This window comes from Gossypium hirsutum, chromosome A05, assembly GCF_007990345.1.
Source record: "Gossypium hirsutum isolate 1008001.06 chromosome A05, Gossypium_hirsutum_v2.1, whole genome shotgun sequence".
NCBI lineage: Eukaryota > Viridiplantae > Streptophyta > Magnoliopsida > Malvales > Malvaceae > Gossypium > Gossypium hirsutum.
Window position 1 is genome coordinate 16,498,745 of NC_053428.1, and position 15,922 is coordinate 16,514,666.

At 33.0% G+C, this 15,922-nt stretch overlaps 3 protein-coding genes across 6 annotated transcripts; all 3 read left to right on the plus strand.

Moving 5' to 3' along the window:
• Nucleotides 1–864: 864 nt before the first annotated feature.
• Nucleotides 865–3,751, plus strand: LOC107938211 (F-box/LRR-repeat protein At3g03360). Its single transcript, XM_016871293.2, has 3 exons — nt 865–2,102; nt 2,377–2,550; nt 3,233–3,751. The coding sequence occupies exons 1-3, from the start codon at nt 963–965 to the stop codon at nt 3,608–3,610; spliced, it is 1,692 nt and encodes a 563-aa protein (XP_016726782.1). The 5' UTR covers nt 865–962; the 3' UTR covers nt 3,611–3,751.
• A 2,572-nt stretch (nt 3,752–6,323) lies between these two features.
• On the plus strand, nt 6,324–9,820 carry LOC107938209 (bifunctional riboflavin kinase/FMN phosphatase). Of its 2 annotated transcripts, none has more exons than XM_016871290.2 (11): nt 6,324–6,543; nt 6,767–6,877; nt 7,182–7,368; nt 7,462–7,592; nt 7,666–7,735; nt 7,862–7,927; nt 8,464–8,618; nt 8,714–8,809; nt 9,030–9,181; nt 9,272–9,355; nt 9,463–9,820. In XM_016871290.2, exons 2-11 carry the CDS (start codon nt 6,808–6,810, stop codon nt 9,610–9,612), a joined length of 1,161 nt encoding a protein of 386 aa, XP_016726779.1. In that variant the 5' UTR covers nt 6,324–6,543; nt 6,767–6,807; the 3' UTR covers nt 9,613–9,820. The 2 variants fall into 2 exon arrangements, with proteins under 2 accessions (XP_016726779.1, XP_016726780.1); XM_016871291.2 differs by having other exon boundaries at nt 6,337–6,543; nt 6,767–6,859.
• Nucleotides 9,821–11,244: 1,424 nt separating this feature from the next.
• Nucleotides 11,245–15,449, plus strand: LOC107938210 (telomerase Cajal body protein 1). Of its 3 annotated transcripts, none has more exons than XR_005927151.1 (15): nt 11,251–11,501; nt 11,588–11,650; nt 11,745–11,800; nt 11,903–11,983; nt 12,088–12,161; nt 12,326–12,408; nt 12,662–12,768; nt 12,846–12,988; nt 13,077–13,124; nt 13,630–13,682; nt 14,022–14,106; nt 14,201–14,267; nt 14,363–14,473; nt 14,658–14,784; nt 15,079–15,449. XR_005927151.1 is itself a non-coding variant. In XM_016871292.2 (14 exons), exons 1-14 carry the CDS (start codon nt 11,302–11,304, stop codon nt 14,720–14,722), a joined length of 1,236 nt encoding a protein of 411 aa, XP_016726781.1. In that variant the 5' UTR covers nt 11,245–11,301; the 3' UTR covers nt 14,723–15,010. The 3 variants fall into 3 exon arrangements, 1 of the variants encoding a protein (XP_016726781.1); XR_005927150.1 differs by having other exon boundaries at nt 15,191–15,408; XM_016871292.2 differs by lacking the exon at nt 15,079–15,449 and having other exon boundaries at nt 11,245–11,501; nt 14,658–15,010.
• The last annotated feature ends 473 nt before the right edge of the window (nt 15,450–15,922 follow it).

The window sequence follows — 15,922 nt, forward strand, 5'->3', positions numbered from 1 at the left end:
AACGTAAATGTACTAAATATATAAACCCAAACCCCGAAAGAAAAAAGTCTTAACTCAATAATGAAATTCTCTCCATAATTACCACAGAACTATCACCAAAATTCATATGCGACTACGTCTTGCCGCCTTCAAAGAAAAGCCATTGCTAAATGGCATATCCAAACAGGGATATAGTGGCCCCTTTAAATAGCCTATGATTAGAGTACTAAAATATCTCTAGAATAATCAGAGTCCAACTGGGAGAAGTAATCCTACTTGAAGTTTAAAATGCGACTGCCAAATTGGAAAACATGTTGTGGCGTGCCAACTCTCATTGTCACAATGTCGATGCCACATTTGTCTGGGATTTACATCGCGATGTCCCGATAAGCCCTACCTGCTCGTCACGACGTCGGGCCCGTGTTGACCTTTCTTTGGCTGTTCGTTGATTGTTGTCTTAAATGTCTACAAATTTCTGATAAATGCGAGGCACACCCAAATAAAATGAGAAATATTTTCATAAGTATCTCGGGGTAAGTGGGATAAGTTTACTCTAAACCCGACCTCAACTATTTTTTAAATTTAATTCACTCTAAATTTGATTTCAAAAATAAATAAAATCGGTTTAAACTCATCCGTTTCAAAAATAAGTATTACGTTAAAGTAACGCTTAATCAAGAAACTTCTTACCACTCTGACTTGACAACTAGGCAAATTTTAGAGGTTTTCTAGAGGGTAAAATAAAACAAGGAATCTGGTATTATTATTTACATTAAATATACAATTCATTTATCCAACCCATATATGACACGTTACTTTGACCTCCTCATGAAAAACCAAGGGCATAAAAGCTTTAACAGGTTCTATTAAAGGGAGAAGAAAAATAAAAGAAATATTTCCTTTTCTTTTATATATTTAAAAAGAGAAAAACATTGAAACTACTCCTCTGTACACTCTCATCTCAGTACTGAGATTAATCAAAAATGGAAGATCCGAAGAGTTTGGTTTCTTCGGAGAAAAGCACCGGTTCTTCGAGCTCGGTTTTGGGCACGATCCAAGGCCTTCCCTATCGGACCACCCAAATCACTGATTCTTTCAATTCGGTTCTAGCCATGATTCAGGGCCTTCACAATCATCATCATGATCATCATCGTTCAAATCGGACCAATCCCAGTTCTCCTCAGTTCCCTTCGAAACAACCCAAATATTGGCCAATTTTCGGTCCTCCCGACGAGGACCTGATTAGCAGTTTACCAGATTCCCTGTTGCAGGAAATCCTTTGTTTTTTACCCATTGAAGACGCTATCAAAACCAGCTTTTTGTCTCGACGATGGAGGTCTCTGTGGACCCAAATGCCCACCCTTTCATTTACTCGTGAATGCTATGCTTCCAAGCACGCTAAACGTGCTGCCTTCGTTAACGAAACGCTGGCGCGCTTCATTGGTCCCAAGATTAAGAATTTCCTCATCAACTTCAAATTCGATGAATTCATGGATGCTTTCTTCGATGAATGGGTCCTTTTTGCTACATCCCACCATGTCGAAAAGCTCTCTCTGCTTCTCGATGGTGGGTTCCTTTATGCCCCGTTTGCTGAGTGTAAACCTTACAGTTTGCCTCAGTTTCTGTACGTGAATTTTTCTCTGAATGAGTTAATTTTAAGACAATGTGTTGTCTTACCCACCAGCCAAGTTTCTTGGCCAAGCCTTAAGGTCTTATCTATAAACTATTCCAGGTTGGATACTGAGGCAATTGAATATGTTCTGTCTGGCAGTCCCAATTTGCAGAAATTGAAATTGCATAACTGTGGAGGGGTTAATCGAATCAGTTCCATGAGTTTGGAGGTTCTAGTGGTGGATGCAATCTATGAGCCTCATGAGAAAAATGAGTTAGTGACACAGATTTCATGCCCAAATCTTCTTTCATTGAGCCTGTCGGGGTATATGTACCGTCGAACATTTAGACTGATGCATGCTTCGTCTTTAACAAAAGCCAATCTGAGTTTTGTGATGACCATTGACAAAAAAGATAAGTATGATTGCACAAAGCATCGGTCCATCTTTAGGGACCTCCTAGAAAAGCTTTGCCATGTTGAGGAATTGACCGTCGGGACTTGGTGCCTTCAGGCAGGTTCACTGGCTCACTATTCTCTGTACATGCATGCTCTACACTATACATATTCAGTTGATTTAACTATGTACAAACATCTTTAAGAGTTGAAAGTCCAAAGAGATCCTCAAAAAGGCTATGAACATTGGGGATTTACCATTCGTTCTTGCTTTGTTGATGTCATGTTGCTTTTCCAAATTGGACTGTCATCGATCAACATGTTTGTTTTCATCTTGATATAGTTCCATTACATTCTAATGATCATTTTTTCCTTTTGTCTTCTTGTGAAAGGTTTTATCCATATGGGAAATAAAGGGCATATCTTCTCCATTGTCAAAACGCCATTGTTTGGTACTGGAAACTGAAATATGTGAATGGGATATTCCTGGGATCGTGAATCTGCTTCACAGTTCACCTTATCTGAAGAAACTGGTGATAAATTTGAATTACTGTGACAACTCTAAGGTAAACATCATCGCTTCTCTTTCATTGAATATATCAGATATGCTGCATATTGAAATATGGGAAATCAATGAACACTAAATAGTGGATTAATGAGCTTGATTCAATCTGATAATGGATTAATGAACATTAAAAGGTTTCCTCATTCAATGCAAGATTTAAGACAAAACCAAGAAATGGCAATAAACTTCAAAGCTTTCTTGTATCCATACTTAACAATCTGAGAACATCTTTTATATGATGTGCTTCAAAAGACATCAGATATTGTCATTCCAATTAAACTAAACTTGCAAGTTATGTTCTTTCTACATGTTTTCTAATTTCATTATATGTTTCCTTCCTATCTTGTTTGAATACAATTTCTGCTGATGTTATTTCTTTATGTTTTCTCATTTCTATTTCTTTTGACAAATATAATGTTTTATTTCTTTTCAAGTTCCAAGCACTGTGAAGTATGAACAATAGGCCCTAAGACTTGGGCCAATTTAAAAGACAAAACAAGAAATTGAAAAAGCCCACTGAAAGTGGGTTTACAACCTAACAATTAATGGAAGATTAGAATTACATGCTCTTTAGAATGCATATTATGATTGATGAAAGACACATAGCACCTAACAACACACACGGTCTTGCTTGAAATTCTCTAATTGTGAAGACCTAATGTGTACTTTTTGTCTGGTTGTAGTTTGAGTTTGATCAGACCTTTTTTGACTCTTATGAATTTGATGGAGTGGAATTCCTGGCTTCAACTAACTGGATTTTCAAGTGTTTTCTGCAAAGTCTAGAGAATATTGAGCTAACTGGTTTCCAATTAAGTTCTTGGGGATCCGAATTTTTAGTGAGGTTCATGAGATTTCTTCTAAACAACACAAAAGTGCTCAAGAAGGTGACTATCTATGAACAGGGTGGCACTCTTCTTGAATCCTGGCAATTTTCTGGACCAAACATGAATCCTGAATTGGAAAGTGCTAAGAGAAACCAGATTCTATTGATCCTGTCAGGTGGCTTTCTCTTAAATGCCAATATCCCAGATCTTAATTATTTCAAGGATTTCCTTTTATAAATCCAGGTTTTATCAGAGTTGGTTCTTTTGATAGATGAGATTTACCAGGATCAGGATTCAAATCTCAACATCTGCAATTTATTTGCCTTTTACAAGTTAGACTAAGTCTCCTTTATACCATAAAAAGAATAAAATTCCTTTTTTCTTTTTCTTCTAAATTACACTATAGATACAGTTTCATTTTCTTTAAAAAAAATAGTAGTTTAGCCTGAACTGTGGAGTTAGAACTCAGAAGAAGCATATCAGGATGCCAAACCATTTCTTGGTATGTTTGTAGTGTTGGACAATGATGGGAATGTTGAACCTTAGCAATATTTTAAAAAAAAAAACTCTTTTTTTTAATTAGAGGGAGTATATTTCTATTTGAAAGCACAAGTATTTATTTATAGTAATTGGTCAAAGAAACCAAAAGAGGGATATAAATTATGAACCAGAAAGAGACGGGCAATAAAAAGGCCAGACAGCAAACAGAAATAGCCTGCCCTGTTGTAGTATTCTTAAAATTCTAGGTTCTGTTGTGACACATCTGCTTGAAGGCTTACGTGGCTTGACAAGTAATTTATTAGCAGAAATCTCCAAGAGAAGCTCCAAATTGAATGAAGCCGGTGGTCTGTTCTGTGATCTTGCTTGTATTTGGTATACTGATTCGTGGTTTTTTACAATGAAGTCATTTTTATTCTTGGAAAATGAAAAATATATATATTTAAAAAAATTATTTAGTTGATAAATTAAAAAAGAAAGAGTTTTGGAAAATGAAAATATAGAAACTAAAAAAAAAAAGGTTAAATCGGAAAATTTGAAAACAAATGTTTTAAAATTTAATTGATGAATATATATTTTTTCAACATCCAAAATCCTAACTTGATTTCAGTCCACACGAATGAAGGAACTTTTTTAACAATAAAATTTATTTTATTTTATTTTATTTTATTTTTATGTGGTCACTTATGTTTATTTAAATTAATTCTATTTTATTATTTAATAAAATATACTTTAACTAATTACTGTTATTTATCAAATTCTGATTTTTGGAAAGCTCACAGCAGAACACAACCAGTATGCCAAGAGATGCTGACTATTGTAAAAAAACTTAGTACTAAAATTTTTCATGATAGAAAATAGTTTTTTTTTTCCTTTTTCATTTAATAAACATATTTTTAGTTTTTAAGAAATTTAAAATATAACTCTTAAATGAAAAAAAAAACCCACAATTTCTTTTTCAAATCAAATGTAGCTTAGATTTGAATTTCAGGTCTTTCCAAATATTTGACACAAAAATCTGAAACTTGGTTCTCCTCTATAGTATTGATGATAAAAGTAAAGTATTGGTCGTTGTCTAATGTCCACTACGGGCATATGTCCGATGCCACTACGAAAGTTAGGCATATGCTAAAGACGAAAAGAGAATATACCGTCTAATATTTTCTATCCACATTCCAAATCCCATAATCTATGTTAGTAACATATTTTATATACTTTTTCTTTTTGCAAATAGTAAATGTATCAATTTGAATTTAAGTTGGGTTCATTTTTATTTATTTATTTTTAGTTATTTAAATTTGAATTGCAACAATGTTACTTGTTGTAAGGGTGTGTTTGCAATGAATTTTATTCAACAAAATCATGTTTAAGTATATTTTAAATATGCTATATATTTTTTTTATTTTCTTGAAAAGATTATTTTCACATTTTTTAAATATATCAGGTTCATGTTATATATATATATATATACAAAACCTTTTTCATTTATTTTAAAACATTTCAAATATATTAGGTTCATAATCTTTTTTACCATTTTCTTTTTCCTTATAGGAAGAAAATAGGTTGGCATTAAAACGAAGAAGGTCGGTATTATAAATGTATATGATGAAAATAAACAAATTTTAGTACTATAAATATATACTATGAAAATAAATAGATTTCACAAAACTAAACACATTAGCCTAATTTTAGGGGTTTGTTTATAATTTAAAAAATTAAGTAATGAATTTAAGATATATAATTTCTTTGGTATATTATTTAAAATTATATTATCAATTTAAAAAATTAAATCATCGAAATATTAAAATAAAATAAAGTGAAAAAAATCTAAATTTAGTATAGATTGTTAACAAATTAAATTTTTTGAATTTTTCAATAAACTATCAACTTGAGATTGAAATATCTAGAAAAGAATATATAGGGACAATTACTGTCTCAATGCCATAAAAAAAACAAAACTTTATTCGTGCTAAAATAGGATTTGTAGAAAGTAGTTAACGATTTTTCTTTCTTTATAAAATACAAACGGATGATGTTAAAATTATACAATAATTTTAATTCAATTTGTAATTTGATATATAAATTTTGATTTAGTGTAATTATATATACAAAAATTTTGATTGTAGTTCAAATGTGTAAGTGAAACTTTAATTTTAATCTAATCATACATATTTTAAAAAATAAGTACGTCAATTTATTTTTATATTAAATTAATATAATTATTTATGTATATAATATACAAATATAAAATAATATTGTATCAATAATTATAATAGTAATATATGAGAGTTGAATTAAATTAAAATACATATATAAAATTACATGGAATCAAAATTTATTTATAAAATTACATATAACATCGAAATTTATATATTCCCTTGAGATTTTTGATGAATTTTTTAGAAGAATATTCCAATAAAGGGAAAAAATATTTCATTTTCTGTTTTATATTTCGTTGACGTGGATTTTTCATATCGAAAGTCATAAAGTTCTCTCCGAGCGACCAGCCAAGGAAAGAAAAAGGCAAAATCCTTACCGAATTTTCTGGCCATTATAAATAACCAGAAACACAGGCCTCCGTGAATTGAACTCACCACCATTAACAGTCGACTACTACACCGCGCCTCCATTTCTTCTTTGACCAGCGCCAATTAACTCTTCAATTTTCTACCGTAAGCTTTTCTTCTGCAAATTGTTTTACTGGATTTTCCTTTAAAATTTATCTTGATATCTAAAAATATAGATAATAGTAATATTTGCAGTTTATCTTAAATTACAGTTTTTTATTTTCCTTTTAATTTGTGAAATTCTGGCCTAAGTTCAATGTTTTTCTTGTTAAGAATTGATCTATTTCGATTTGCAAGGTAATTAATAAGTGCTTCTTTCGCTTTTCAGTGGTAGTATTTCGAGATTAATGTCTGATTGCTGAAACATCGATGGCCAAACCTTTGAAGAAGTTCGTTTCATGTGTTATTCTTGATCTGGATGGTACACTTCTTAACACTGGTAAACTTAATTTCTTCATATTTCTTTGAAATTTTGTTCTTTTCTCTTCTTCTTAACACGTTTTGGGTTTATAGCTTTTCTTCTCTTCCCCCCTCCCCCCCTTTAAATGCATTTTCAGATCACCCGCTTTTAGTCTCAATTATATGAAATAAAAGAATATATGTGCGCACAGACATACTTTTGGGTGCTCCGATTATGGACCCAATTTTAAAATATTTGAGACTATTGCTTTCTTGATGTTTTGCAACTATTTGCTTTTGAGTATTGATTTATATAGTAATGATTTGTTTTACTTTCATGATAGATGGTGTAGTAAGTGAGGTTTTAAAAGGATTTTTGGCTAAGTATGGGAAACAGTGGGATGGAAGAGAAGCTCAAAGAATAGTAGGAAAAACACCATTGGAAGCTGCTGCAGCTGTAGTGGAAGAATATGGTCTTCCTTGTGGAAAGGAGGAATTTCTTGCAGAACTTCAGCCAGTATTCTATGCACAGTAAGTCAGGTTTTATGTGTTTTCTTTTAGGCGTGGAAATAACTTGAACTGGTACAATGTTGAGGCTCTCATTTATGCACTTTGTAATTGTAGGTTGTGCAACATTAAACCTCTTCCAGGTGCCTGTCGGCTACTTAAACATTTGAGTGGTCATGGTGTGCCCATGGCTTTAGCTTCAAACTCTCCAAGGGGAAGCATAGAATCCAAAATTTCTTATCACCAAGGTTTTCTTCATAGGAACTTCTAGTGACTCTTGAATCTCTTATTGGAGCTGTCTACTTAACCTTTACTTTGCAGGTTGGAAAGATTATTTCTCCGCCATTGTTGGTGGTGATGAAGTGACTGCAGGGAAGCCAAGTCCTGAGATGTGAGTTGCATCAGTATATGGTCTGATCTTCTGTTAGATATATTTCTCTAACGTGCAAATAAAATTCTAGCTTTTCTTTTTTGTTTTAGCTTATAAAAGTCTAACACTCTCGATTTCCTATTACAGATTCCTGGAAGCTGCTAAAAGGCTAAATAGAGAACCTTCAAGCTGCCTAGTCATTGAAGATTCTATGTAAGTGGCTTCCACCTTTATTAAGGTTTCCTGGCTAATATGTTCTCTCTTTTGATGATGATCTATTAGTTACACTTCATTTTGTAATAATTTAAGTTAATTTTTTACCCAGAACATGCTCTGTATATTATTTTGCTCCTTGAAACAATTCCTTAATTTTTTATACTAATTGTTCATCTTGTTATTTGCACAAGTATTTAAATGTTCACGATAGCAGCTGGTATTTTTTTTTTTTTTGCAAGAGAAATTATAGCTCTAATTAATTTATATGGAGGACAAAATGAAATGAAAAAGGTAGAAAGAAAGGAACTCTAGCTGTCTCAAATCCCTACTAAATTTCATTGCTCTAGCAGTCCTTTTGGCAACTTAGGAACATTTTGTGCTAGCCGTTAAGTATTGAAAGCATGCCCTATTTTTCCTGACTTATTGTCTTGCAACGTTTAGATGTTTTGTTGTTTTTATTAATTAGCACTAGCAACTCATTAGCATATGACATAGTTTTTTCTTTCACTAATACTGGGAACTTGCATTGCCAGGCCAGGTGTTACAGCTGGTAAGGCTGCTGGAATGGAAGTGGTTGCTGTGCCATCTGTTCCAAAACAAGCGCATCTTTACACCTCTGCGGATGAAGTGATAAACTCTCTGCTTGATTTGCAACCTGAAAAGTGGGGCCTACCTCCATTTCAAGATTGTAAATCTTTTGACACCTACATCTTTGTATTACATCATGGTTAGTAACCTTTACTTGTAAACAATAATCATGAGAAAATGGTGTTGTGATTGCAGGGATAGAGGGAACTTTGCCAACAGAACCTTGGTATATCAGTGGTCCCGTCATTAAGGGATTTGGCCGTGGCTCAAAAGTTCTTGGGATCCCTACAGGTATATAATAAACTGTTTGCTAAGCTAGTCTCTGTCTTTACGCTATTTTGGCCTTTGTGTGGGAAGAAATCACACAGATATCTACCTGTAACTCAGACCCCTAATAACTTAAGAGTCTTTGAGCCATGTTGCTTTGTTATAACATCCAAAGTCTTAGACATTTGTTCATATTTCGTCTGTTTTGCTTCATATCCTGATCTCTTTCGTCTCTTTTTTCCAGCCAACTTGTCACCCAAAGGTCACTCAAGCCTCCTTTCAGAACATCCTTCAGGGGTATATTTTGGTTGGGCTGGATTGTCTACAAGAGGTGTTTATAAAATGGTCATGAGCATCGGTTGGAACCCATATTTCAACAATGCTGAAAAGACTATAGTGAGTGCAATAATAACTTGGATGTTAACCACTGCAAGTCTTATTAATGATTGTTAACTCTTTATTTTCTAAACATGATTCATGCTGCAGGAACCATGGTTGCTTCATGAATTTACTGAGGACTTCTATGGTGAGGAATTGCGTCTTGTCATAGTCGGCTATTTACGACCCGAGGTATAATCCAAAATAGTTAGCATGCCTTTGCAGTTGTCCCCCCCCCCCCCCCCAAAAAAAAAAAAACAAAGTTGTGGTTTTTAGTGACAAGTTTTGCATGCTAACAGGTTAATTTCCCATCCCTCGAAAGCCTGATAGCGAAGATTCATGAGGACAAAAGAATCGCAGAGAGAGCCCTTGATCTTCCATTGTATTCAAAGCACAAGGATGACCCATATCTAAGTAGTTCTTTTCACAGTGAAAGCAACCATTCATGATCTACTGGATTTTTAGTTTTCATTTGGAAAGAAACTAATTCGTGAAAATATTGTTTCCTTCTTTCATGACAGAAGCCATTCAATACGATCACAAGGGCCATCGGCCATTATTTTTAGATTGGATGTTAAAGAGACTATGAACAAAGATCCAAGTTTTCAATGTGTTGTATCAGTCGTTATTGTCATATGAAAATATCATTTCCTCGTCTCCGTGCACGTTTATATACTATTTTCTACATTCATGTACTCATATTCATGTGGCAAAAAGTTCATACTTTTTCTTCCTTTTGATAATCTACTCTGTTCATTATACCTAAATAAAATTTTAACTTTTAGCCCAAATAATTTTAAATGGTATTCAAATAAGTTTTTAAAGCTTATTATAAACCAATATTTTTATCTAAGTATAATAAAAGTATGAGAATTTACTTAAAAATACTCAAAGAGGACAAAAGGGAAAAAAAGGGAGTGTATTGTGGCGAAATATGCAATTCAATTGAAGTTTAGAGGTTTCTAAGCAAACTAAGCCAAAAAAGTCAAAAACCTAGAAGAAAAGTGAGGATAAAATAATATTTATTGTCTAAATTTGACAAATTTTTTTTTCTTTGTTCTTAGAACTTTTTTTTTCACATCAGTCCTTAGTATTATTTTTTAATTTGGTCTTTGAACTTGAAATATTTATTTTTCAATTTGGTCTATGAACTTATATTTATTTAAAGTAAAATGATGTGACATTTAAAGATTACTCTACACCATTACTTGAAAATTTTTAAGAAAATATTTTTTTGTATATTAAAGATTTTATATAAAGTTTTCTGAACTTTTAAGTGATAATGTGATACAATTTTAAAAGTAACACGTCACCAAACATGGACAAAATTCAAGTTTACAGATCAAATTAGAAATAATAACAAAGTTTTAGGACTAATGTGCAAAAAATATTCTGGGGCCAAATTAGAAAAGTTGTCAAATATAGGGATTAACTATTGCTTTATCCAAAAAAAATAGTGGCAGGAGTATAGGTGATCATGGGTTGGGCTACCTGGCTCGGCCCGAAGGCCCGCCAAAAAAATGAGAGGGTTCAGGTAAAAATATAGGCTCGAAATATGGGTTTGGGCAAAAAAAGAGGCCCGTTTAGAAAACGAGCTGGGCCTCGAGTTAAATGTTTTTTGCCTGAGCCCGGCCTGGCTCGAATTATATACTGAATAATTTTTTTTATTTTTAATCACTTTACTTTTTTTTTATTTTCAATTTTAATATAACAACTTTTTATTATATTTTCAAATTGTGTATTGTTTTAAGAGTTATTTTAGTCTCATTTTTTATTTGTTTCTTATTTTAATATTTATTTTTATGTTTTTAAATGTATTTGATTTATTATATTTTTAATTTTTTATTTAATGAAAGAAACTAAAAGAAATTAATATGGGCCGGGCTAGGCTCGAGCTTAATAATTTTATTTTGAGTCGAGCTTGGCTGGGCTCGAGCTTAATAATTTTATTTTGAGTCGAGCTTGGACAAATTTTCAGACTCATGTGTCGAGCCAAACAGGGCCCGAACTTAAAATTTTATCTGAGCCCGACCCGGCCCACGATCACCTATAGGCAGGAGTGGCAAAAAGACGAGACAAGTAGACAACGCCACCCTCGCGGCTCCTCTATCTCAAAGCTGTAGTGTTTTGGCGGCAAAATGGGAGAAGAGGAGCGAGAAGAAGAGATTCAGCTACCAAGCTCCCAAATCGAACCAACGGAAACCTCAGAATCTCCAAAGCAACAGGAATACGAGTGGCCTAAGATTAGATTCAATGTTCCTCCCTACAGAACTTACCACTTTCATAATCAGTTCAGAACTGGTCCCAACCCTAACAATTTTCTCAAAGGCGTCAAATGGTATTTTTCCTTCCCCTTTTTCCACCTTCTCCTATTCTCTTTTTCCCCCATTTTATTTTGAGTTGTATGGGTTTGGTCTTTTGCAGGTCTCCTGACGGCTCCTGTTTTCTCACCAGTTCCGAGGATAATACTCTTCGCCTTTTCTACTTGTATTTTTTTTCTAGTACTTCTTTTTTAGCCTTTCTTTTATGGTTTATTTCTTGTGGATTTTTATTAGTTTTTGTCTTCAAAATTTATTATTAGGCCGGATGATGGAAGCGCTGATCAAATTACTGCATGCTCTTCAGTCTCTGAAGAAGGTAAATTTCTTATGTACTCCTTACAACAGGTTGTATAGGAAAAACCAGTGTGGCTCTTTTTAGATTTAGTTTAACATTGTGGTTTTACTTCTATACGTATAGATTCCTATGCTGCGCAACTTGTTGTGAGTGAAGGGGAATCTGTTTATGATTTCTGTTGGTATCCATATATGTCAGCTTCAGGTGCTTTTCTTATTTTACATTTTTTTTTCAATAAAGTTCTTTAGTTATATTTTCATTTGCGGTTTAAATCTAGTCCTATGCGACTGCCATGTTGTTCAATATAGATCCAGTTACCTGTGTGTTTGCTACGACTACCCGTGACCATCCGATTCATCTTTGGGATGCTACTTCTGGCCTGGTAATTATTCATTTCGATCTCATATTTGCATTTATTGAATGAGATTAATGGTTATCATTGAAAGACTTCAATAAAACTCGATGATTATGTTGTATCTAGCAGCGAGCAGGCAGAGTTTTATTAACCATTTGCATTTACTAAATTTGGTGTCTTAACTTTTACAGCTACGTTGCACGTACCGAGCTTATGATGCTGTGGATGAAATCACTGCTGCATTTTCAGTTGCATTTAATCCTGCAGGGACTAAGTAAGCTAAGACATCCGCACAAAAGCATCATAATTTGCTCAAATTCTTTTCCGTTGAATTTAGTTCATATGTTTTGAGCTTGAAATTTTTCTCTTGAGATTTTTGAAAAATATAAAATTTCAAACTTATGTTTTCTCATGTACCTTGTTATTCCCTTTGGGGAATGCTCCACTTTCAAAGAAGTTTAATCATAACATGGGCATTTTCACTGGCTTCCACTGATATTGCGTTCTTTATTTCTTTATTCTTGTAGGGTATTCGCTGGCTACAACAAATCTGTTAGAGTGTTTGATGTACATCGACCTGGTAGGGATTTTGTACAATATTCAACACTACAAGGGAACAAAGAAGGTCAAACGGGTAATTTTTGAACTGAGCTAGTTAATGATCCCATTGAAGCTAAAGCATATTGTAATGATCTTAGCATTGGACTACAGGTATTATATCTGCAATTGCCTTTTGTCCTACTCACACTGGAATGCTAGCGACGGGATCTTACAGCCAAACTACTGCAATATATAGGGAAGACAATATGGAGCTCTTATATGTTTTACATGGACAAGAAGGTGGGATAACGCATGTAAGTTAGCATTTATTCCAGTCACATGGTTTTATTTATTATATTGGCTAGGAAAGGCAAATGTTTTTCTTTTTCACCTTTGTTTCAGGTGCAATTTTCAAAAGATGGAAATTATCTATATACTGGAGCCCGGAAGGTAACGTTCTCGACATATTCCTCATTCCATATACAACCAATTAAATGAAAAGACAAATTTTGCTTGCCCTTTTCTCTTTCTTCATTCTTGAGTGATACATACAATCTTTGTTGTATAATTAGAGATTATCCCTTTCTTATGAAATAATTGAAGGATCTAAAATGCTTTTTGCTTTTGTATACTTTTATATGATAATAACTTGAAATACTTCTAACTTGAATCAGTCTTTAGAATGCTTGACTGTAGTGTAATTTTACCGGTATCTAAACCACCAAAAGTTAAAGCAGAATCCTTTCCTTGATTGGTTTCAAAAATGCTCCATGAATGGTATTATGATTTGTTATTATATGTATCAATAACTCCGTTTTTTCATTCCCTTCAAACTTTCCATTTTGATGAAAGTTGCTCTAATCATTTAAATTTTCCTGTATGAAAATACCCTAAATTGTAATGGCATCACCCGATGCTTAACATTGACGGTGTCTTTTATCAATTCATCATTTAGGATCCTTATATTATGTGCTGGGACATAAGAAAAGCTGTTGAAGTTGTCTACAAGTAAGTAATTTAATCTTATAGATGCTGCTGCAAACTTCTTTTTTTTTTTTTAATTCTTTTGAAAAAGAAAGCAAAACAAAGAAATATATATGGATTCAAGCAATCAAGTAAAAGAAATTAATTTGAGCACACTCATATACCTCAGAAATGAAATAGTTTTGAATGCATTGAATTTTAATGCCTATAATTTTGTTTGTGGCTTCAAAATAACCACCATAAAAGTGGATATACCAATTTTCGTATGTGGTTTTTAGTCTTCTTGACTGCAAGTTTTAATTTATCATGCACACTTTTAGTGACAAAATTGAAGTCCATGTCTTATTTACACCTTGTTTGCAGGTTATACAGATCATCTGAATCTACCAACCAACGAATAGCTTTCGATATTGAGTGCTCAGGTCGGCATCTTGGTACAGGTGGCCAGGTAAAATTTTGTTTTTCATCCATTACTTCTGATCCAAATTCTAATGTCAATGCATGATTTATACTCTGCTGATTTCTCTGAAAATTATTTCCAGGATGGTCTTGTTCATATTTACGATTTACAAAGCGGACAGTGGGTATCAGGCTTTCAGGCTGCAGCTGGTTGAGCATTCTGCATTTCTTTAGGAAGAAAGTGATTCATTTTTTCTTATCTTGAGAAATGATTGATTTCTTACCAGTTGTAATATAATCTACAGATACCGTCAATGGTTTCTCTTTTCATCCTTTCCTGCCAATGGCTGCCTCTTCATCAGGCCACCGAAGATTTCAAATTCTCGAGGACGACAATGAGGATTTGCAGTTGAGAGGTACTTCCAGTTACATCAATAACTACCTTTCACAAATTCTTGAGGACGTATAACTTATTATTATGGTTTTCACTCACTTGTTCCATTTCACAAGTACTTTTGCACCGTGACAGAATTATGGTGGTGTCTTATTTCATAGACGTAAATGATATCTGTCAATGATGCCATTCTGTATTGGATGTAGGTGAGGAAAATTGTGCTTCTGTTTGGAGTTTCTCGTATGATGTTACTGCTGGAGAACAACCTTGAATGTTGGGTCATTTTGACGGTCAATGGGAACATAGAAAGGGATCCCCCATTTTTGTAACTAGGTGAACATGCAAGAATGTCATTTTCGTAATTATGGTACTTTGTCACATTTAATACAAACATTACGGCGGTTGAGCAAAATGTTTGTTTTCTTGGTTCAAAACATATGCCCATGGCAATGATAAACGCCGCCATTTATAACATTGTTGTGGTGGAATGTAATGTTTGATCTCAAAAGTACTTCACTTCCATTTCCCAAAAATATCAAGGCTCAGAAGTTTTAACTCTTATCAAATGTAAAACAACGCTTTGTCACTGCAAGTCTGGCTTAACTCTTATCTGTGTCTAAAACGCAGGAATTGAAGTCTGACTGATATTTTTGATAATGGGGCGGCTCCTGGAATTCAGAGCCACACTTGTCATAGAAAGAAAAACCAACCTTTTTTATTGATATTTTTTATTGTGCAGCGGCTCGTGGAATTATGAAGCTGACAAACCATCTAAAGATAAACCGGAGAGATGATGTTCATAGTAGATCAACTAGTGTCTTAGTTAACCTGCCTTTGTTTGATTTCCGGGATGATAATCACTTAGGGTGTTGACAGTTCGGATTGAGTTTATGCATGATATTAATACATTTTATATTTGTTTAAGTTTAGTAGGAAATATGAGTTCAAAATTTTGTTCAAACCTATCTATATTTGTAAATAATTAACTGAAATTTATTTAAGACATGTCCATATTATTTTTTAAAAAAAATTAAAAGATATTTTTTTATTTAATATTTGTATATATTTTTATTTATTAAAATTTTATATACATAGTCGCTTAATATTTTTTTTTAATATTTCCACCATAATAGTATTATATATTACTATATTTTTAATTTTTATGTATTATAAATTGCATAACATATATAAATATTATGATGAAAATTATTGCTAATTTTAAAATGGGTCGGGTTGGGCTCAAACTTTGAATTTTAAGATTGAGTTTAATTTATTTTAAAAGTGCTTAATATTTTTGTTCAGATCTTTTCAAATTTTAAATGGGCCTTTGAGCTTAAGTAAATTTTATAGTCTACGAACAGGTCTAATGATGACCTAATAAATATCTTTTCTTGGTTGCCAAACCCCAAAGAATCAAGGAATCTTGCGTTCTTTATAACTCCATTTGATCCTTGTACTATAAACAAATCAA